General features: G+C 45.7%; 2 protein-coding genes, 1 non-coding gene and 1 pseudogene across 7 annotated transcripts; all 4 read left to right on the top strand.

Annotated features, from left to right (window-relative positions):
- The first annotated feature begins 2398 nt into the window (after positions 1 to 2398).
- LOC122433398 lies at positions 2399 to 3933 on the top strand (annotated as a pseudogene).
- A 3653-nt stretch (positions 3934 to 7586) lies between these two features.
- On the top strand, positions 7587 to 11455 carry LOC122432915 (olfactory receptor 1F1-like). Its single transcript, XM_043455216.1, has 3 exons — positions 7587 to 7613; positions 8607 to 9524; positions 11417 to 11455. The coding sequence occupies exons 1-3, from the start codon at positions 7587 to 7589 to the stop codon at positions 11453 to 11455; spliced, it is 984 nt and encodes a 327-aa protein (XP_043311151.1).
- A 1427-nt stretch (positions 11456 to 12882) lies between these two features.
- On the top strand, positions 12883 to 12998 carry LOC122433676. The gene has a single exon (XR_006267160.1). It is a non-coding gene; the product is annotated as a U5 spliceosomal RNA (small nuclear RNA).
- A 322-nt stretch (positions 12999 to 13320) lies between these two features.
- Positions 13321 to 21597, top strand: LOC122433270 (olfactory receptor 1F1-like). Of its 5 annotated transcripts, XM_043456032.1 has the most exons (3): positions 13321 to 13432; positions 19007 to 19114; positions 19883 to 21597. In XM_043456032.1, exon 3 carries the CDS (start codon positions 19892 to 19894, stop codon positions 20828 to 20830), a length of 939 nt encoding a protein of 312 aa, XP_043311967.1. In that variant the 5' UTR covers positions 13321 to 13432; positions 19007 to 19114; positions 19883 to 19891; the 3' UTR covers positions 20831 to 21597. The 5 variants fall into 5 exon arrangements, with proteins under 5 accessions (XP_043311967.1, XP_043311965.1, XP_043311964.1 ...); XM_043456030.1 differs by lacking the exon at positions 19007 to 19114 and having other exon boundaries at positions 13329 to 13732; XM_043456029.1 differs by lacking the exon at positions 19007 to 19114 and having other exon boundaries at positions 13333 to 13432.
- Positions 21598 to 21644: the final 47 nt, after the last annotated feature.

The following is a 21644-nucleotide window of genomic DNA, read 5'->3' as shown; positions in this document are numbered from 1 at the left end:
TTTAAAAATCACTTTTGTTACTTGACAAGTAATACCTACATACTATGGAACATAAAAAAATCACTAAGAAGAAGATCAAAATAACTTGTAAATTTGCTGCTCCAAGATAACTTTTTTACACATAAATGTATTACATAAATGTAGCTTTATGTTTTTTTATTACACATAAATGTATTATTTATGTATTACACATAAATGTAGCTTTAGAAAAGTTGGCTGCACTTTTCTCATTTGTGTTCTCATTTTTCACCTCCTTCTTCCCATGTCAGTAAAAGTCTTAGAAATTTGATTTTAATGGCCATATAATATTTTGTCCACTCGTGGATGCAATTTATTTATTCCTTGACTCTGGACAGTGTAAAGTGTCTCTGTGCTATAAATAACTGTATACTTCCTGGTGTAGAAATCTTTGTGTTCCTTAGTGTCAGTCAGCATACATACCTATTGCCCCAGCTCGGAGTAAAAATTAAGGTCATCATTCCTTTATTTCTTCATTATTTCTGCCCCACCCCACCTGATAAAACTATCAGGAAGTCCAGTACCTCTCTCTTGGTGTCAGAGCATCTCAGAAATTCACTCAAAGGAGTCAGTCATTCTTGCTTTCTGCTGCCAGGTGGAGAGAGAGAACCGGAAGTTGGACCCACCCAAGGCAATGATTGTGTAAGATGCTAGAACCCAGTGTAGCTACTGAACCTTGATCTTGTTTGATCTCCTGGAGGCCTGTTTTGCTGCAGCATTGATGCTCAAGACTCACTTCCCTTTGGGGGTCCACCTCTGGCCTCGGGTCATAGCTATTGGAGGTCAAGTTTATTTTATCCTCCATAAAATTCTGACTCTGCTCCATGGTGGCTCCATACACGGCAGCTCCCAGCTCCACTGTGTCAAACCAGCTCTGCCCGTGAACACCCAGCTCAGATTTACCCTTCTACCTTTGAGATTCCTGCTGGATCCTTGGAGTCTTTTTTATGTGGAATGGACTTCAATCAGGTTTCTTCTACATCATAGCTGTATCTGTGAAACAGAATTCAAATACGTGTATATGAAGATGATAATATTTGGATATTGATTGATTTGTAAAGTAATGAACATTTTAACTATTGTCTCTATAATATTTGGATGTTGATTGATCTGTAAAGTAATAAACATTTCAACTATTTTCTCTCTGTATGTGAATAGATTTTACCTTTTGATTTGATGCTGGGTTATGGAGGGCATGGAACTTCATGAATGTTATACATTCATCATAGATTTTATCTGTTAGTAACTGAAAGATCGTTTTTCTCTTTAATCCTTTTTTTCATCTTAAAGCAGGCTTTAGTTAATATTAAAATCACATCTCTACTTCCTTTCAGCTTGTGTTGATTCATTCTCTCAGGCTTTCTAAAATAGTTGACTTGATGAAGGGTTCTTTCCCTGTGTCAGTATCTTTTTTTTTTTTTTTTTAAGCTTCTAGTACACTAGAGAAAATTAGAATATAATTCTCTACTTAGAAAGAATAGTCAATGCTGAATGTCTCCATCTCCCATTCACTGTTAAAAATAAAGGAAACAGACTTCCCTGGTAATCCAGTAATTAAAAATCCACCTGCCAATGCAGGGGACATGGCTTCCATCCCTGGTCCAGGAAGATTCCACACCTTCCGCGGGGCAACTAAGCCTGTTGCCACAACCCCTGATGCCTGCACTCTGGAGCCCAGACTCTGAAACAAGAGAAGCCGTGGCGATGAGAAGCCTTGCAACTAGGGAGTAGCTCCTGCTCTCCACAGCTAGAGAAAGTCCCCGTGCAGCAAGGAAGACCCAGTTCAGTGAAAAATAAATAAATAAATTTATTAAAAAGAAACATGAGTATAAAATTAATACATGCTTTGTAAGACACAGTTCTCCATGTGTTTATTGCTTTTCTGCAGATTTTGTGACTAGAGACATTCACTTCTTTTGTTCTAGACCATTTCTTCAAGGATGTTTCTTTTTTTCTTTTTTTTTAATTTGGCTGTTCCCGGCCCTAGCTGAAGCATGTGGGATCAAGTTCCCTCACCAGGGATTGAACCCTGGCCCCCTGCATTGGGAGCACAGAGTCTTAGCCACTAGACCACCAGGGAAGTCCCAAGGATGTTTCTATAATGAACAGCACTGGAAGATAGAAACGGTGTGTCTTTCCAGAGCAAAGGGCAGATTTTTCACCATCCAGGGTAATAAATGTATTCTTCTGGGGCAAAGTTCAGCCAGGCTTATTCCCAATGACAAGGTCTGATTTCTTAAGCTTGAGGAATCCTCTCCTGTAACACATCCATTGTGTATGCAGGTGCTACTTGTCCTTATTCACATCATTCTGTGAGAATCAGGAATTAGGAACTGGTGTAAATGCAGGTACTCTGGAGAGCTGCTCCGGCCGTGGCCCTGGGAACTGGAGGAGCCGCGACTCAGCAGGCATGACTGGAGAGGGAAGTCCTAATGGTGCTAGAATGGTGCTGCAGTGGCAGAAGACGGCTCACGAGTGAGGTCTGGAAGAACAACAGGGAAGACATTCATCATTTGCTCCAAAGTGTGCAAGTCAAATCCCGGGGAGAATCATGATAATCCTGATCACTGAGCAGCTACAGAAGCAGACTCTGGATGAGCTGAAATGCACACGCCTCATCATCAGTCTGCCTTTGCCTGATCATGCAGACATCTCCGACTGTGGGAACCCTCTTCAGCGTGTGTCTGGAGGTGCTTCCTGGAGGGGCCTGCCCCACCGTTCCTGAGCCGAGTTCCAGGATAGCCTCACAACCTCAGCTACCATCCCTCAGGCTTGAGCCTGCACCTCAGACCACCCAGCCCGGGAAGTTCCCCACAGGAGCAGTCCCTCTCCCAAGCCCTAAGCCCTGAGCCCCCAGACCCAGAAAAGCTTCCTGTGCCCCCTCCCCTCCATCTGAGAGGCACTGCCGCTCACTCTCAGAGCCCGTGGACCTGTCTCGCTGGCAGCCAGCATGGCGGCCCGCCCCCTCCAAGCTGTGGACTCCCATCAAGCACCGGGGCAGTGGTGGAGGGCGTGGGCCGCATGTGCCTCACCAGAGCCCCCGGAAGCGGGTCTCCAGCCTCAGGTTCCTCCAAGCTCCCAGTGCCTCTTCTCAATGTGCCCCAGCCCACAGACCCTTCAGCCCCCCTTTTTTCAGCCTGGCCCTAGCCCAAGATTCCTCTCATCCCTCTGCCGCCTCCCCGCAAAGTGGCTCCTGGGAGAGTGATGCTGGGTCCCTGTCACTTTTCCCACCCCAACGCCGCGTCTCCCTGTCACCCAGCCTGGGCCCACAGGCAAGCCGCTTCTTGCCCTCTGCCCGGAGCTCCCCTGTATCCTCCCCAGAGCTGCCCTGGCAACCTCGAGGCCTGCGCAATCTTCCTCGAAGCCTCTCACAGTGTGATCTTGATGCCCGCAAAGCTGGGGTCAAGCAGCGCCACGAGGAGGACCCTCGGCGGCTGCGGCCTTCCTCGGACTTCAACAAGATGAATCAGAAACCATACTCAGGAGGTCTCTGTCTCCAAGAAACAGCTGGGAAGGCAGCAGTATCTCTCCACCATGGTTCATGGCCTGCAGCCCCCCACCCCTCTCTGCTTCCTGCAGCCCCGTTGGGGGTTCCTCCCAGGTGCTGAGTGAAAGCGAAGAGGAAGAGGAGGGGGCCGTGCGGTGGGGGAGGCAGGCGCTGAGCAAGCGGACACTGTGCCAGCAGGACTCTGGGGACCTGAACTTGAATGTGATTGAGGAGAACTAAAACTGAGAGGCTACTTCCTGGGGCTACACAGACTGACTCTCTTACGGCTACTAACAAGTGTCGAGGTCCCAAGGCCAGGGGCCCAGCCTGGGAATGGGGGTGAATGGAGGGCTCCGACTCAGGGCAGCTGGAAATCTTCTCGCTCCAGGAAGCTCGACCATGCTGAGAGACTGGCCCGGACAAGATAAACGGAGCTGATGGCGGGAGGGACAGCACCAGAGCAGACCCTTCCCATGGCGGCCTTGAGTATGAGTATCCCTGCCACCGAGAAAGCAATGGGCAGGGACGGAAGGGGTCTGCTGACCCCAGCTCGGGGAATTTCACTAGCCCCTTTGCTTCAAAGGGCACTTGTGTCTTAGAATTTGGCCAGGGTGGGGGGTTCATTCAGCCTCCTTGGAGAAATTGTGTGAGAGTGTGTGAGTGCATGAGAGTGCTCGAGGAAAGGTGCGTTTGGGGAGCCTTAGGGAAGGAAGGCAGTTGCTCCCTAACAGCAGAGCACCACAGTACTCCCAGGATCTTGGGTTTTCACGGGACAGCAGGCTTGTTATAGGAGCCGGGGTTCTGAGGAGCTCTGGAAGCAAGCTTGTAATCTGTTAGCAACAGTGGCTCTGCAAAGGATTCTATTTGGGGGTCCTCAACTAATGGTCTTTTCCTCAGGCCCACACCTCCTCCAGATAGATCTAGTATTGGCTGGAGAGAGTGCTGCATATTGATTCTGAGCTGGCTTTTGTTTTCTCATCAGATTGCCAAGGCTGGATACAACTTGCCTGTCTCTCTCACTAAGTAGATGCAAGCACATGTGGGCAATTAAGGCAGGGCTGAAGGGCTCCATCTCTTTCTTTCCCTCCCTACTGATGGGACCTCTTTTCCCTCTTACTTTCTGCCCTTTGAGGGTCGAGAAGAAGGACGGAAGCCCCTGTGTGGAGGCTGACCTGCAGCAGAAGTAGTGTTCAGTCCCCAGCAGGCATAGGTGAGTGCACCCCAGCACTGCCCTTTGGAAGCAGACTGTAGAGAAACTTGTTATAAGATCCAGGCCTAGCCATTTTTTCTGAGTTGGTTGAGAAAGAGGAAGGGGATGTCAGCATTTACTAGTTTGCTTGTCTTCCACTCCTGCCAGGAAATATTTATTTGCCTCTAATTGGCCCTTAGAGACCTCAGAGAGGTTGAGGCTCACTGAGGGATTGGCTGAAGATGTGTAAAGCAGACTCTGAGAAGCAGCTGGGAGTTTGCTGTTGCTGGATTGAATTCTTTTATTGTTTCACACCCACAACTTGGGCCCAGGCAACAGGTCTCAGTGGCCACACTGATGGGTTTAAGGATTTCAGAAGCTCTATAGAGCTGGCTCCAGGGGAGATACATATTGAAGCTGCCACCATAATGGCTTTTGAGGCTTTGTCCAGCTTTGCTTAGACCCTGCAGGACCAAATTGGACCTGCCCGTCCTGTTTATTGGAAGAAGGGCATTTTCCCAGGGTTTTGTAGGAACCAACTGCTCATGTGAGGGAAGAGGACCTGTGTGTTTTCTTCTTTATGGAATTGAACCTTTGGTTTTCTGGGTCTCCCACATGTTGGATAGGAGCATCAGTGAGGCCCTAGCATCCTTGCCTCCACTCCTGAGGAGATGGCTATGTCTTCTTCAGCCTCCTGCCTTTAGAGGTTCTACCCCTCCAGGACTCCTTCCCTTCACCTGCTAGTTAGCACGAGTTACCAGTGAGCTACCAGGTCTGTAGGGGCCTGAGAGAGGTTCTCTGGAGAATCCAAGGAAACTGTGAGCCCAAGAGTTGCCCCTCCTTGGTTTTATCCCTCCCTTGGCTGTTCTCCCTCTTTAGTCCATAATTTCCCTGGTGCCAGCTTCTTTTCCTCCTGGGGCATCCTCATCCCTGGGCTCTCTGCTGCAGATTGTGCCAGCTTACAATAGGCCACTGGTAATGTCAGGGGGTTCTCTGCAGGCCCAAAGCTGAAGAAGTGAGGGCAATAATTTCTGCCTCCACTCTGGCTTCCTCAAAGCCCTAGGGCACCATCCCTAAGGGAGAAGGTCTATAGATGCCATATTTGAATTCCATTACTTTAAGATCTGGAAAGTTAAACTAGCTGGAGCTATTGTTTTGCTTCCTAATCTAAGTACCTGTGGTCCTTGGACAAGCCTTTTCGAGAAGTGGTTTATTTTGCTTTACATGGTAGATCTATTCCAACAGTTCTGTATAAACCAAATGCTATTTTTCAAAGCATTTGGGCTGCTGACCATTTAAAAGCAGCCTGTAATTGCTTCTTTTGTAAAGCAAGCAACCTCCCTCTATTTTAGCTGTTTTGAAAATTTGGATTTTCACATATTGGGCTTACCCAGAGTGGAACACACCTCTGCAGTGGTTGACCCTGGGTAGACATCTGCATCTGTGTTGTGTGTGTGGTGTGGCTGATCAGTAGGTGAGCATTCCTGCGTGTGTGAGTGAAGCCACTCCCAGGCTGGCGCTCTCCTCCTGTGCCCGGTGATGCCCACTGGCAGCTCAGCTGCCCTTCACTCCCACCTGCTGCCAAAGTCCCTGTGCTAATGGGATTACAAATACAAAAAGTGGAAAAAAATTTTTCGTAAACTTTGTTTTATATTTTTAAAAAAATCCATAAGTCTGTGTGTGTTAAACATGAGGTCCTGCCTCTGTGGCTGTGTTTGAAAAAATAAAGTTTTATTAGAATAAAAAAAAAATGCAGGTACTCTGGCTCCTGCTCCTGCTGGGAGTAACACAGGCATGCTTCATTCTGTTGTGCCACATTGTTACTGCACTTTTTTTTTTTTTTAACAAATTGAAAGTTGGTGGCAACTCTGTGTCAAACTGCCATCTCCCCACAAACATGTGCTCACTTTGTGTCTCTGTCCTACTTTGGTAATTTTTGCAATATGTGAAACTTTTTCATTATTATGATGGTTTTATAGTGACATATCATCAGTAATCTTTGATGTTACTACTGCAAAAGATTCTGACTCTCTGAAGACTCGGATAATGGTTAGCACTTCTTTGGCAAAAAAAAAAAAAAGTATTTTTAAAGTAAGGTATGGGGCTTCCCTGGTGGTTCAGTGGTAAAGAATCTGCCTGCCAATGAAGGAGACACAGTTTGATCCCTGAACTGGGAAGATCCCACATGCTGCGGAGCAACTAAGCCTGTGCGTCGCGACTACTGCGCCTCTGCTCTAGAGCGCATGCTCTGCAACAAGAGAAGCCCCCGCAGTGAGAAGCTGCACACCGCAACTAGAGAGTGGCCCCCACTTGCTCCAACTAGAAAAAAGCCCACACAGCAACGAAGACCAAGCGCAGTCGAAAATTAATAAATGTATAAAAAATTTTTTTAATAAAGTAAGGTATGTACATTTTTTTAAAGACACAATGGCACTGCATACTTAATAACTGTCTTGCCTACTATTTGGCCCCTTTGTACCAAACAATGATGGTAAAAAGTATTATCTAAGGTTTAGATGTCACTCTTGGGTCAAAACTTGAAGATATTAGAAATGAAGCCAGCACTATGGTGATAAATCCCAGACAAAATTCCCTGGGACCTCAGACCTGGGACCTGGCTGATCTGGGCTTGTGCCTGTAGATGGAGAGATTCAGTTATTAAGTCCTTGTTCTTCTCTCTAATGAGGCTCTTCGGGAATTTGGTCCCAATGGCTGTGAAGTTCTTACAAACACCTGCTCTGTGATTGCCCCAAATATTTTTCCTGCACAGGGGACTAGGACCATGAACCCCTGCTCCTCACTCACAGTACCTGCCTGTGTTTCCAAGACATTCTAACCCTCACAATGGATAGAAGCACTGATGACCCCTTATCCAGACTTGAAGAACGCTTGATGGCAATAAGCACCAACCTCCCCCAGGTAAGAATACAGCAGTGAAGACATTGATATCTATTAAGACAGGAAATTTTTAAAGGAACCTCCTCTGCTATGTCTTCCAGATACAGGAAGTTAATAGTAGGAGGTGATGAGTCCATCAGGTGTCACTCAAGATGAACCCAGTAATGATCAACCGTTCCTCTTGTTTCTTTAAGAGCCATGTATGAGTTAGGTGGGTAGGGGAAGAACTGAAGCATTTATGCAGAGACCATATAGTCGGAGAGTCATGCTGTGTAGAAGCTTGCCCGTTTTTCAGATTTTTAAATAAAAATTTCGTCAATTATGCCTCAATAAATCCTCAATAAAGTGCAGGGAGAAAGCAATGGTATTTTCATGATAGTAATACACCATCAGCTGATTGCTCATCAGCTTCTCTGGTGCCTCAGTGGTAAAGAATCTGCCTGGCAATGCCTGCCAATGCAGGAGATGCAGGTTGGATCCCTGGTTCGGGGAAGATCCCCTGGAGGAGGAAATGGCAATCCACTCAAGTATTCTTGCCTAAAGAATTCCATGGATTGAGGAGCCTGGCGAGCGATAGTCCATGGGGTCGCAAAGAGCTGGGCATGGCTTAGCGGCTAAACAAGCAGCTGGTTGTTCTATTCACGGCTCTTCAGACCAGTCAGCAAAGACTGTCATTCCCCAAAGCAGCCACACGAGGGCGACCCTAAAGTTTTAGGCGCTCAGTCGTGTCCGACTCTTTGCGACCCCGTGGACTGTAGCCCGTCAGGCTCCTCTGTCCATGGGATTCTAATAACATAAGAATCAGTGAGTCCAAAAAAAAAAAAAAATCAGTGAGTCCAATATGGAAAACATCAGAACTGAGTGTTGGAGATCGGGAGCGTAGGTGGGGTGGACACAACGGAAGTAGCAAATCTATTAACTGATTTGCAAATGTGATCCTGCCTGGAGCCTGATGTCGCAGCTATTGACCTTCCTTGTCTGGGTTTCTGATTTCGCTATTCTCTGTTCACCCAGATTCAGCCTATAAGAGGGGCAAACCAGTCGCGAGTCTCTGAGTTCCTCCTCCTGGGGCTCTCCAGGCAGCCCCAGCAGCAGCAGCTCCTCTTCCTGCTCTTCCTCACCATGTACCTGGCCACGGTCCTGGGAAACCTGCTCATCCTCCTGGCCATCAGCGTGGACTCCCGCCTGCACATCCCCATGTACTTCTTCCTCTGCAACCTGTCCTTTGTGGACACCTGCTTCTCCTCCACCACTGTCCCCAAGGTGCTGGCCAACCACGTACTTGGGAGCCAGACCATCTCCTTCTCTGGCTGCCTCATGCAGATGTATTTTCTCTTTGAGTTTGCTGACATGGACAATTTCCTCCTGGCTGTGATGGCCTATGACCGCTTTGTGGCTGTATGCCACCCCTTACACTACTCAGCAAAGATGACCCACCAGCTCTGTGCCCTGCTGGTCACTGGGTCGTGGATCATCGCCAGCTTGAATGCTCTGTTGCACACCCTGCTGATGGCTCGACTCTCCTTCTGTGCAGACAATGCCATCCCCCACTTCTTCTGTGATGTGACTCCCCTCCTCAAACTCTCCTGCTCTGACACACACCTCAATGAGCTGATGATACTGACTGAGGGTGCCCTGATCATGATCACCCCCTTCGTTTGCATCCTGGCTTCATATGTCCTTATCACCTGTGCTGTCCTGAGGATCCCATCCACAAAGGGGAGATGGAAAGCCTTCTCCACCTGTGGCTCCCACCTGGCTGTGGTTTCCCTCTTCTACGGCACCATCATTGCTGTGTATTTCAACCCTTTGTCCTCCCACTCGTCAGAGAAGGACACTGCAGCTACTGTGATGTACACGGTGGTGACCCCCATGCTGAATCCTTTCATCTACAGCCTGAGGAACAGGGACTTGAAAGGGGCCTTGCAAAAAGTGATTGGCAGGAAAGCATGCTCTTCTTGATGATGGTACCATAGATCTTTCATTGGCAGTTGTGTAAATCTTTGCCAATTCACTGAAATGTAGCAATCTGTCAGTGTCTACAAAGAACTCAGAATAAAGAAATACTCTCAGCCGATACTTGTCAATGACCTGGGACTTAAGTACAACCCTTTGAACAGGTTATTTGCATTTACTTCTAGTTACTGTATTTTAAATTACTTTGCATAAAGGTCAAGTTTTCCTTTCTAAGTGATCACTTTAAAAAGTTACACATAACAAATATTTTTTCATTTCCCTTCTGGAAATGTTCTCAGAAACCACTATTGGTTTTCAATCTTGGATGTATGATATTATCAGCTGTGAAGTTTTGAAAGTATGTATACTAATGCTGGACTAAACCTTTACCAATTAAATTAATATCTTTGTGTTTGGACTTGGACATTAGTAATTCCCCCACCTAAAGTTTCCCTAGGGGTTCTAATGCACTTTAAAAAAAAGTTTTATTTATTTAGTTTTTGGCTGTGGTTGGTCTTCCTTACTGTGGTTGGGCTTTCTCTAGTTGTGGCGAGCAGGGGCTACTCTTTGTTGTGGTGTGTGGACTTCTCACTGCAGTGGCTTCTCTTGCTGCAGAGCTGAGGCTCTAGGTGTGCTGGCTCAGTAGTTGTGGCACATGAGCTTTGTTGCTCTGTGGCATGTGGGATCTTTCTGGACCAGCAATCAAACCATTGTCCCTTGCTTGAAGGTGTATTCTTAACCACTAGACCGCCAGGGAACCCCAATGTACTTTCTCAGTTGGCAGTCAGCTATAGTGACTGGAGTGATGCATTTACCAAGCACCATCTGGATTGCTGACAATAAGCAACCTAAGGATCCCCAGGATTGCTGCAGCCACAGAAGGTAGAATGAATTCTCCCTCAGAACCTCCAGAAGTAATCAACCTTGCCAACACCTGGATTTTGGACTTCTAGGCTCCAGAGCTGTGAGATAAATTTCTGTTGTTTAAAGCCATCTAGTTTGTGGCACTTTGTTACGGCAGCCCTTGGAATCTAATATGGTATCCCCACAGAATTGCTTGCCTTTTCCTGTACAACCGTCTTCTGCAGTTTTTTGCATTCTTCTTGGGTCTTCCATTCTGGCAATAAGGATTGGGTCATCTTTTTTGAAATTGTGAAGAAGTAAGAAATTTATGCAAGTTTTGGTGTTGCACTCCAAAGTGCAAAAATTGCAGCCATTGTGTATAATGAGTGCTTAGTGAAGACGGAATGGCATTTCATTTGTACACTCAGCATTGGGCACTGGGTCTGGTTCATGTAAAGTGTAGCATGTTTCATGAAGAATGAGTAAGTAGCTTAAATCAATTTCCTTGAAGTAATTATTTTGTGTTTTTCTTCTCATGCTCCCTACCTCAGTTAGACTGTATCTTCATGAGTGCAAGGACCAGGTTTTGTTTTTTTTTTTTTCCAACTGGCATGTAGTGGTTGCTCTACAATTATTATTTGCCTGAATAAATGATTATATGACTGAATCAGTATGGGGAAGTCACTGGAGAGGTAGATGAGAAAGTTTCCTGAAGGAGTTGATGGGCTTGACTCAGACTGCCACCACCTTTCAAGCATTAGGGAAGCCTATATACATGTTTTATTGTAGTTTTTAATGGTTAATTTTTTCCAAAACCTTTTTACAAAAATTAAGCCTCTTGTCCTGTTTCTGTAATTTTTCACTTCTCTCCTGGAGCCCCCACCATCCTCTCTCCTGACTCCCTCATTTCCCTTCAAAAGGCCCAAGAACTTCTGCAGAAACTGTGCTTAGCCTCTTCCCTTGCTGTCAGTACACTACTGCCTTCTCCCCCCGCTTATTCACAGTTTCACTTTCTGCAGTTTTAGTTATTCACGGTCAACTGTGGTTTGAAAAATATTAAATGAAAAATTCCAGAAATAAACAATTCATACGTTCTCAGTTTCACACGATTATGAGTAGCCTGATGGAATTTAATGCCGCCTCTGCTCTGTCCAGCTCAGGACATGAATTATCTTTTCCTCCAGCACATCCGGAGAAGGAAATGGCAACCCACTCCAGTACTCTTGCCTGGAAACTCCCATGGAGGGAGGAGCCTGGTAGGCTCCGGTCCATGGGGTCGCTAAGGGTCGGACACGACCGAGCGACTTCATTTTCACTTTTCACTTTCATGCATTGGAGAAGGAAATGGCAACCCACTCCAGTGTTCTTGCCTGGAGAATCCCAGGGACGGGGGAGCCTGGTGGGCTGCCATCTATGGGGTTGCACAGAGTCAACACGACTGAAGTGACTTAGCAGCAGCAGCAGCAGCAGCAGCCAGCACATCGTGACTGTTAGTCACTTAGCAGTTCTCTGGGTTTTCAGGTCAACTGTCATGGTATTGCAGTGCTTGTGTTCAAATCACCCCTTATTTTACTTATTAACAGCCTCAAAGCACAAGAGTAGTGATTCTGGAAATTCAGATTCGCCAAAGAGAAGCCATAAAGTGCTTCTTTTAAGTAAAAAGATGGAAGTTTTCAACCTGATAAGGAAAGGATGAAAAAGGATGCTGAGATTGCTAAGATCTATGGTAACAATCTTTTTTGAAATTGTGAAGAAGAAATTTGTGCAAGTTTTGCTGTTGCACTCCAAAGTGCAAAAATTACAGCCATTGTGTGTAATGAGTGCTTAGTTAAGACGGAATGGCATTTCATTTGTACATGATATTTTGAGAGAGGCAATATTCACATAATTTTATTACAGTGTGTGGTTAGTTGCTCAGGCATGTTGGACTCTGCGAGCCGGTGGACTATAGACTGCCAGGTTCCTCTGTCAATGGAATTTTTCAGGCAACAATACTGGAGTGGGTTGCCATTTCTTCTCCATTTATTACAGTATATCATAATAATTGTTCTATTTTATTAATTTTTATTGTTAATGTCTTATTGTGCCTACTTTATAAGTTAAACTGTATCACAATTATGTTAGTACAAGAAAAAACACTATATATAGGGTTCGGTAGATCCATAGTTTCAGGTATTCACTGGGGGTCTTGGCTCATACCCCACAAGGACAAGGGGGAGATCACTGTAATTACTGAACAGAATCAGCTTCACCACTTTAACTAATGTCTGGTTGGTGTGTATATTTGCCACTGTTTAGTGGACTCAAACATCAATAATATTTTCAAAATCTAGTTCATTTCCTATCTTGGTTTCAAGAGAGAATTGCCATCATAGATAGTTTCTCTTGATCAACGGAAGCTCTAAAGTATTTACTGATCTTGTCTTTAAACTTTGATAGTTTGTTCCAAGACTTTTTTGCATTAATTTTGCTTTGAAACAACACTGCATCGATACTCTGGTTTCTTTTCAGATCATATAACTCTTTCGCCTTTTATTAAAGATGTCTGTGGAGAAGAACAATTCTGGGTTTTTACCCAACTTTTTGAGGCCCTGCACTTGCAAGGCTAAAAAAACATAAGGAATCAACAAAAACCCCACTGCAGTGAAATATGCTTTAAGGACGTTAAGCTTTTGGGGGGTCCCGGGAGCTTTGCCTCTGCAGCCCCCCACCCCGCCTTGGTGTAAGGCGGCTGCGGCCCTTTAGAGGACGTCCCTACGCGCGACCCTCAGGCGCATGCGCAGCGCAGGAGGCGCGGACACGGCGGGACTTCTTCCCGGAAGCACTGAACAGGCCCTCGACTGGGCCCGTCAGAGGCTACGTGGACCGGCTTGCCTTGCCCCGCCCCTTGCCGCTCCGCACCCAAATGTTCCTGCCCAATTAGAAAGGCGGGAGGCGGAGTCTCAGCTCTGCGCGGTCTCCTTGGGAAAGTGCGACCGATTCTTTCACCGGAAGTACCGCGGGCTGGAACCTCCGGTGTGGAGCGGATGTTCAGCGATGTAGTAAGTGGTTCTGCCTTGACCCCAAAATGCTGTAAAGAGGCCCTCTGGGGTTGGTACCTGCCAAATCTGGGCAACTGGCGGATCCCATGAGCCTTCCACACGTCACCTAGTCCCGGTCCTGCTCCATCTCTCTGGCGTTCCCGGTTAGGATGGGTCACGAGGTGTTCAGGTTTCCTGTCTCCTGCTGCCAGAGCCCGAAACTCTAGGAAGTCAACGCCTGAGTTCCAATCTGGATGTCCTTTCAAAAGGCGAGGTGGACTGGGAAGCCAGCACCGCAAAAACCGATGTACCCTATTCAGGGTAAGGGCTCCTTTTACTCCATTGCTGAGGGCTTGCTACTGCCCAGTGTGATTCGAGGACCCGGCGTCACTGCCTGGGTGATTGTTAGGAATGCCTAAGCTCAGGCTCCATCCCAGACTTCCTGTCAGAAGCTTCACTTTATAAACATTCTAGATGATTTCTGTGCACGTTAATGTTTGAGAATCGCTGCCTTCGATTTCCCGAGATTTCTAGTCTAGGAGGCAGTGTTGATGTCTACAATTGCTTCTGCAGTCGATGGCCTCTACTGCAGATCTAAAGGAAATGTTAAGATTTGAGCCTGGTAAGTCAGCCTCAGGATCTTTATGACATCCCAGGCATCACCTACTACTTAATTAAGATGACATAAGGAAAGTGATGGTGAGGGGTGATATAAATAGACAACTTATGGTGAGCATGCTTATTTGGGAATGTGCAGAAGCACTCAGGAAAGGGAAACTGATGTACAGGAGGACGTGCTTACTCAGCCTGAGGTCGAAAGACTGATAGCATATGTGTTAGGGATGAATGAATGTATTCATCAACTTGGCATCCCACCAACATCGTTTCTAACCAAGGAACTCACTTTATAATAAAAGGAATGTGGCAGCCAGTTTTCAGGATAGTCCTGGGCAATCCTAGTCTTGTGTAATCTCTTCACACAGTGAATTGGGCTGATATATCTCCAAATGTATTTGGGCTTCTGTAACAAAATCATGGACTGGGTAGCTTGTACATAACAAATTTATTTGGGGAACTTCCCTGGTGGTTCAGTGGTTAAGACTCCACAAGCTCTCAATGCAGGGTGCTGGGGTTCAATCCCTGGTCAGGGAACTAGATCCCACATGCTGCAACTAAGAGTTCAAATGCCTCAACCGACCCCACATAATGAAGTTAAGATCTGGTGCAACCAATACATTTCTTTTAAACAAAATTTATTTTTCACAGTTCTGGAGGCTAGAAAGTCTAAAATCAAGATGCTGGCACATTTGTTGTGTGGTGAGAGCACACTTCCTGGGTCATAGATGGCAGTTCTACCACTTATGGTGGAAGGGACAAGGGAGCCGTCTGAGGCCTCTTAGAAGGGTACTGATCCCCTTGGGGAAGCCTTGCCCTCATGAGCTAATCACCTTCCAAAGGCTCCATCACCTGGGGATTAGGATTTCACTATACAAATTTTGCTGGGACACAAACATTTGGTCTGTAGCACTGTGTGAGTTATAGGGTATTATGGAAATGATGCTGGGTGACTTCCAGAGCTCAGTCATTAAAGATACTGTGGCTTCTATGCTGCTGTCTTGAATCACTTGCTCAGGGGGAAACGAGCTCCTCTGTTGCAAGGACATACCAAGTTATCTCCCTAGAGAACTCCACAGGAGGAACTGAGGCTTCCTGCCAATAGCAATGTGTGAGCGAGCCATCTTGGACACTCATCCTCCACCATAGTCAAGCTTTCAGATGACTGAGCGCCTGCAGATAACTGCAGTCTCACGAGAGGCCCTGCTCCTGAACCATTCTGCTAAACCATTACCGGATTCATGACCTATAGGAACTGTGTGATATAAATGTTTATTGTTTTAAGTTGCAAAGTTTTGGTATAACTTGTTACTTGACAACAGATAACTAACACAAAGGATAAGGCTGGTGTCCATAGGATTCTTTGGTGTTTACTTCTACACCATTACCAGGAACAGTTGACCTTAGGAATAGAGAAATGGTCTTTTAAAGACTCAATTTTGATCCCAGTTGAGGTGACCAGGTGGCTTGGTGGTAAAGAACCTGCCTGCCAGTGCAGGAGACATGGGTTCAATTCCTGGGTTGGGGAGATTTTTTGGAAGAGGAAATGGCAACCCACTCGAGTATTCTTGCCTGGAAAATTCTATGGACAGAGGAGCCAGGCAGGCTGCAGCCCATGGTGATGGAAAGTCATGTCCAGCTCGACTGAGCACACAGATTACCCTGTAAGAGTAGGGTGCTATTTTATAGAATACAGTATAAGTTTCATACCAGTGGACAATATATGCTAAACTTTCTCCCAGGTAGCAATTTATGGGGCAAGGAAACAAGAGGTAGAAGTAGGCAGCACTTTTTGTAATACCTCATGATGTACTTGCAACAATTTGCTTTTTACCCCAGCAGTACTGGGCTCTGAAGAGACTTTCTGCTGGCCAATTTGGGCTCCTTTTGCTACTGGATAAACTGAACAAAAGGAGATTCTAATATTGTTATGAGTTTGACTATCTATGGAAAGTAGTTTTTCTGCTGCACAGTGGTAGCAGAGAGGATTACGGGTGGAAAGATCTCCCTGAGAGATTCTGGAATTGCCATGTCCTGTGATGAGAGTTAATAAAAGACTAGGAGAGTCTTATATGGGCAAGATCATAAGAAGGTCAGACCTCTCAGACATGAGAATTTAGGTTACTATTCAGATTTTTTTTTAAACTTTGAGTAGCTGAGATGCTGGCTAAAGATAAAGGGAACATGAATTCGATTGTGGATAAGGGAGACTTCCCAAGTGGGTCACTGGTTAAGAATCCCCCTGCCAATGCAGGAGGCATGAGTTCAATCCCTGGACCGGGAAGACTTCATTTGCCACGGAACAACTAAGCTGGTTTGCCACGACTACTGAAGCCCACACTTTAGAACCTGTGCTCCATAACAAGAGAAGCCACCGCAGCAGGAAGCCAGTGCACTGCAACTAGAGAGTAGTCCCCGCTTGCAGCAATGAAGACCCAGCCCAGTAAAAAAAATAAACATAAATAAATAAAAAATAAATAAATAAATTTTAAAGATTGTGGATAAAGGAAACTATTGATATCAAGTAATCATTCAAGGCTACTTATGGAAATGAATATTATATCATTCAGTCATATTTCTTTCTGTTTATATTTATCTCTTGAGCTAGTTAGCTTTCTTCTTTTCTCTCCCTCCTGTTTTACATGTATGTAGGATATGCAGATATTGCTTAGCTTTCAAATTTGATTCAGAAATTATAGAAAGTCATAATGGGATCATGATTGGAGAAGGGAAGATCTTAGTTTGGCTCCTGGATACAGTAACTCATGTTCTTCTGTGGTGAGAAGGATACTTTTATTATGTTAGACCAGAGAATTTCTCTACTGAAGGTAAGTAGGTGAGAGGAGTGTGTGTTAATATACAGCTGGGAGGATGGATTCCGATGGGAGTTTATCTTACTTCTTTGGCTTCCCAACTTCTGTGACCCCTTCCAAAGCTTAAGTAATAATACCTACTGTGTCATTCTGGTGGGGAAGAAAAGCCTACTTCTTCCTGTGTCACAGGAAATTCTGAATCACTTCTATCCCAGCCCTCTAGGAGCTAAGCTGTGGGCACGTGCGGACCCATTAGATATCCTGAGTCAGCCTTTGACACAAAGGGAGCAAGGAGGAGATTTTTCTAGCAGTGGCAGCTATTGCAGCAAAGAGGGATTGCTGGGCAACCGCGCTTCTGGTGGCAACTTGTGCCCAGGGCTAGCTGTGTCAGAGTCATGAGCTGTGAGGTTTATGCTGGGATAACCCGCTAATCCAGCCTGTGCTATGGATGATCTGGGCCATTCTAGCTGCCATGTGACCTCCTGAGCCTGCTTCTCCAGTTGCTGTGTGTTTTTAAATAAGAATGATCAGTTTCAAGAGATCTTTTTCTGCTTAATTGGCGAGACTCTGTTATTTTCACCTAAGAACTGTGAGTGAGGCCACAGTACTCAACCATCAGAAAAGGACTTGAGGGACTTCCCTGGTGGTCCGGTGGCTAAGACTTCAAATGCAGGGGGCTCAGGTCAGGGAACTAGATCCCACATGCTGCAACTAAGACGGGGCATAGCCACATAAACAAATATTAGGGGCTTCCTGGGTAGCGCTACTGGTAAAGAACCTGCCTGCCAAGGGAGGTTTGACCCCTGGGTCCGGAAGATGCCCTGGAATGTGCTGTGCTTAGTCGCTCAGTCTTGTCCGACTCTTTGCAACCTCATGGACTGTAGGCTGCCAGGATCCTCTGCCATGGGGATTCTCCAGGAAAGAATACTGCAGTGGGTTGCCGTGCCCTCCTCCAGGGGATCTTCCCAACCCAGGGATCAGACTCAGGTCTCCCTCATTGGAGGCAGATTCTTTACCATCTGAGCCACCAGGGAATTCCCTGGAGTAGGGAATGGCAACCTGCTGTAGTTGTATTGCCTGGAGAATCCCATGGACAGAGGAGCCTAATGGGCTACAGTCCATGAGGTCACAAAGAGTTGGACACAACTGAGCACACACAAAGAAAGACATATTTAAACAAAGAAATATTAAAAAAAAAAAAAAAAAGGAAAGGTCTTGAACTCTGAACAGGGTGGCCACTAATATTCTCTCCAGCTCATTGCTGTTCCTGTGTGCTTTTTTAGTTTTTTGTTTTTTTGCTTTTCTGCATAGATTGTTGCTTCTCCATCTATGAGGCAGACAGGAGAGAGTTGTAAGGTTCTGGATTTCTCCATCCAGACCAAGTCATGCTGGGAATGACCCACAGGTCCTTGGCATCAGTGCAAAATTCCCAAATCCATCACGAATCCTCACTGGGAGGAGATGGTGGACTCTAAATTAGGCTGCTGGAGCCCACGCTCCTGTGAGTATGGATTGATGACCATCCCCAGCAAAGGATGGTCCACTGGGAAGACATCCCCACAGAAGTCTGTTCTAGGAGCCTGGGGTTTCTCCATCATGGGACGTTGTGCTCTCTGCTACATCTCTCCCTCCAGGCTGATCCTTTACATCAGATGCTTTATGGGAAGAAGCACAACTCTCCCCTACCTCAGCTTCCCTATCTGCAAATACACCACTAGGTCTACACAGTAAATGACCCGATATTAGATAAAGAAGAGGCTCACTCAGATAACACTGCAATAACCCCACTTGCTGAGCTAAGAAGAAGACCTTTTAATAGCTGAATTGTCAAATACATAAGCATGAGCCCAGATCAGCAAGGTGATGAAATTGGAAATTACAGAGGATTTTCCCTGGGACTCCTCTCCACCCAGACAGCTTTATCTTCCAGTTCTGATCCTGAGGTTAGATCATATACTTTGTTTTCATTGTGGTCTCATAGGGACCAGGAAACAGGTGGGACAATTACTTTCTGCTTGTCTCTAATAAGGCTCTCAGGGAATCTGGTCCCAATGGCCATGGAGGCTACTGTAAAAAACCATCTCTGACCAACCCTCCCCCGCTCCAAAAAACATCCTTCCTGCACAGAAAGCTGAGGTCATGAACACTCTGCTTCTCACCTGCTCAGGACCTACCTATCCTTCCAAGCCTTTCCAAACCTTGTAATAAAGACAGAACCCTGGCCAGTTCCTCAGAGGTGAAGCACACTTGATGGCAACAGCACAAGCTTTTCCAGGTAAGATGGTAACAGTCAACATTTCTTTCTCTTTTGGGTTGTGCTGTGTAGCATGTGGGATCTTAGTAGTGGGAGCTCAGAATCTTAACCAATGGACCATCAGGCAAGTCTAAATATTTCTTTATTAATGGGTGAAGTTTTTGGAAGGACCTCCTTCGTTAAATCTTCCAAATCCAGGGAATAGTAGCTGTCCTCAGCTGGAGCTTGAGATAAACCCAATACCAACCGTTTCTCTTCTCTCTACGAACTACTAAGTAGGAGAAAGACTGGGAATCTTAATAGAGACACACATAACGGCAGGGGAGGGCTGTGCATTATTTTTATGTTATATTTGATATAATTTAAAAAAATGAATCCAATGGGACCAGTATCATCTAGGACTGGGAGTTGGAAGTTGAGGGTGTGGCGGGTAGGGGCAGATTCTGACTGAGCAACTCTGCGTGCATGGAGTCACTTCAGTCATGCCCGACTCTTTGTGACCCCATGGACAATAGCCCAGGCTTCTCTGTCCATTGTATTCTCCAGGCAAGAATACTGGAGTGGGTTGCCGTTTCCTCCTCCAGGGGATCTTGCCAACCCAGGGATTGAACCTGCTTCTCTTATGTCTCCTGCATTGGCAGGTGGGTTCTTTACCACTAGTGCCACTTGGGAAGCCTTTGAGCAACCTTAGAGGGTTTATTAGCATAACTATGGCTGGAGCTTTGATTATTGCACCCAAAGCATTAGCTTCTAGGTTTCTGACCTCTGCTTCTCATCTCTGCATCTTAGTCCGGCCCCATGGGAGAGGTGAACCAGTCGCGAGTCTCTGAGTTCCTCCTCCTGGGGCTCTCCAGGCAGCCCCAGCAGCAGCAGCTCCTCTTCCTGCTCTTCCTCACCATGTACCTGGCCACGGTCCTGGGAAACCTGCTCATCCTCCTGGCCATCAGTGTGGACTCCCGCCTCCACGTCCCCATGTACTTCTTCCTCTGCAACCTGTCCTTTGTGGACACCTGCTTCTCCTCCACCACTGTCCCCAAGGTGCTGGCCAACCACCTACTCGGGAGACAGACCATCTCTTTCTCTGGGTGTCTCACGCAGATGTACTTTGTTTTCATGTTCATGGACATAGACAATTTCCTCCTGGCTGTGATGGCCTATGACCGCTTTGTGGCTGTATGCCACCCCTTACACTACTCAGCGAAGATGACCCCCCAGCTCTGTGCCCTGCTGGTCACTGGGTCGTGGGTCACTGCCAGTCTGGATATGCTCCTGCACACCCTGCTGATGGCTCGACTCTCCTTCTGTGCAGACAATGCCATCCCCCACTTCTTCTGTGATGTGACTCCCCTCCTCAAACTCTCCTGCTCTGACACACACCTCAATGAGCTGATGATTCTAATTGAAGCAGGGCCGATAATGATCGCTCCATTTATTTGCATCCTGGTATCATATGTCCTTATCACCTGTGCTGTCCTGAGAGTCCCATCCACAAAGGGGAGATGGAAAGCCTTCTCCACCTGTGGCTCCCACCTGGCTGTGGTATTCCTCTTCTATAGCACCATCATATTTCTGTATTTCAACCCTTTGTCCTCCCACGCAGCTGAGACAGATGTAGCAGCTGCTGTGATGTTCTCTGTGGTGACGCCCATGCTGAACCCCTTCATCTACAGCCTGAGAAACCAGGACATAAAAAAGGCTCTTGGAAAAGTGGTTGCTATTAAATTTTTTTCTGTTTAGTAATCAAATGGGCTAAGAAAATCTCAGAGGGAACTAATTTCTAAGAAAATTCTATTTTTGTTTTTTTATTATGCAAAACTTAAAATTTGTCTTTTAATCTTGATACTAGAAACCTATATCCTGATCTTCCATTTATATTTTATAATAGTCTTTCTAAGTTTCTGAATAGTCTCCACAAATTTTATTTTCCTTTCCTTTTGTATTTCCATCAGGTTGCTCTAGCAAAATAAACATGCTAATCACCCTGTTACTGAATTAAAACATAAAGGAAGCTTTACTATTTAAAAGTACAACTTTATATTTTGAAAATGATTGCAGAAAATAAAACATTAAGAAATAGATGAAACTAGTTAAAACATCACTGAGAAGGATGCTCTCGATTGTGAGGGACAAAGACAAAAAATAGGGCAGTTCCCCTTAATTTCACAGAGCTAAGATGATATCTTTTATGAAAATGGACAGAAGTTGAATCCAAGGCAATTTCTGTTTATAATAATGATTTTTGTATATTCTTTGTAATTGTATATTGGTATTTTTGCCTAAAGGGATAAGTGGTAGCATTTTCCATTTTTAGTCTATATATCCAAGAATTATTTGTAATAAGAGGGACAATACCTGTTCTTCCAAAGTCTGAAAGAAATCCCCAACCTTTGCTCCATGTATTTTTGTGCTCTATTAGATACAGTCATATTTATCTGTTTTATATGTTTGTTTTATCCTTTTATCATTATAAGATATCGCTTTTATCTAGAGTAACATTTTGTCTAATATTGTAACCATTCAGGTCTTCTGTGGTTTCTGTTTGCATGACATC

This window comes from Cervus canadensis, chromosome 32 (genome assembly GCF_019320065.1).
Source record: "Cervus canadensis isolate Bull #8, Minnesota chromosome 32, ASM1932006v1, whole genome shotgun sequence".
In the NCBI taxonomy this organism is placed as follows: domain Eukaryota; kingdom Metazoa; phylum Chordata; class Mammalia; order Artiodactyla; family Cervidae; genus Cervus; species Cervus canadensis.
The sequence above is the reverse complement of the archived record's forward strand: the minus strand, read 5'-3'. Positions and strand labels throughout refer to the sequence as shown.

What these genes read in the sequence shown, in the direction of transcription:
- LOC122432915 (XM_043455216.1), top strand. Translation starts at nt 7,587, where the DNA reads ATGGCAATAAGCACCAACCTCCCCCAG. An exon ending in TAAGCACCAACCTCCCCCAG is followed by an intron (nt 7,614 to 8,606) that starts GTAAGAATACAG and finishes CTGTTCACCCAG; the next exon opens with ATTCAGCCTATAAGAGGGGC. An exon ending in TGAAAGGGGCCTTGCAAAAA is followed by an intron (nt 9,525 to 11,416) that starts GTGATTGGCAGG and finishes CTGCAGTTTTAG; the next exon opens with TTATTCACGGTCAACTGTGG.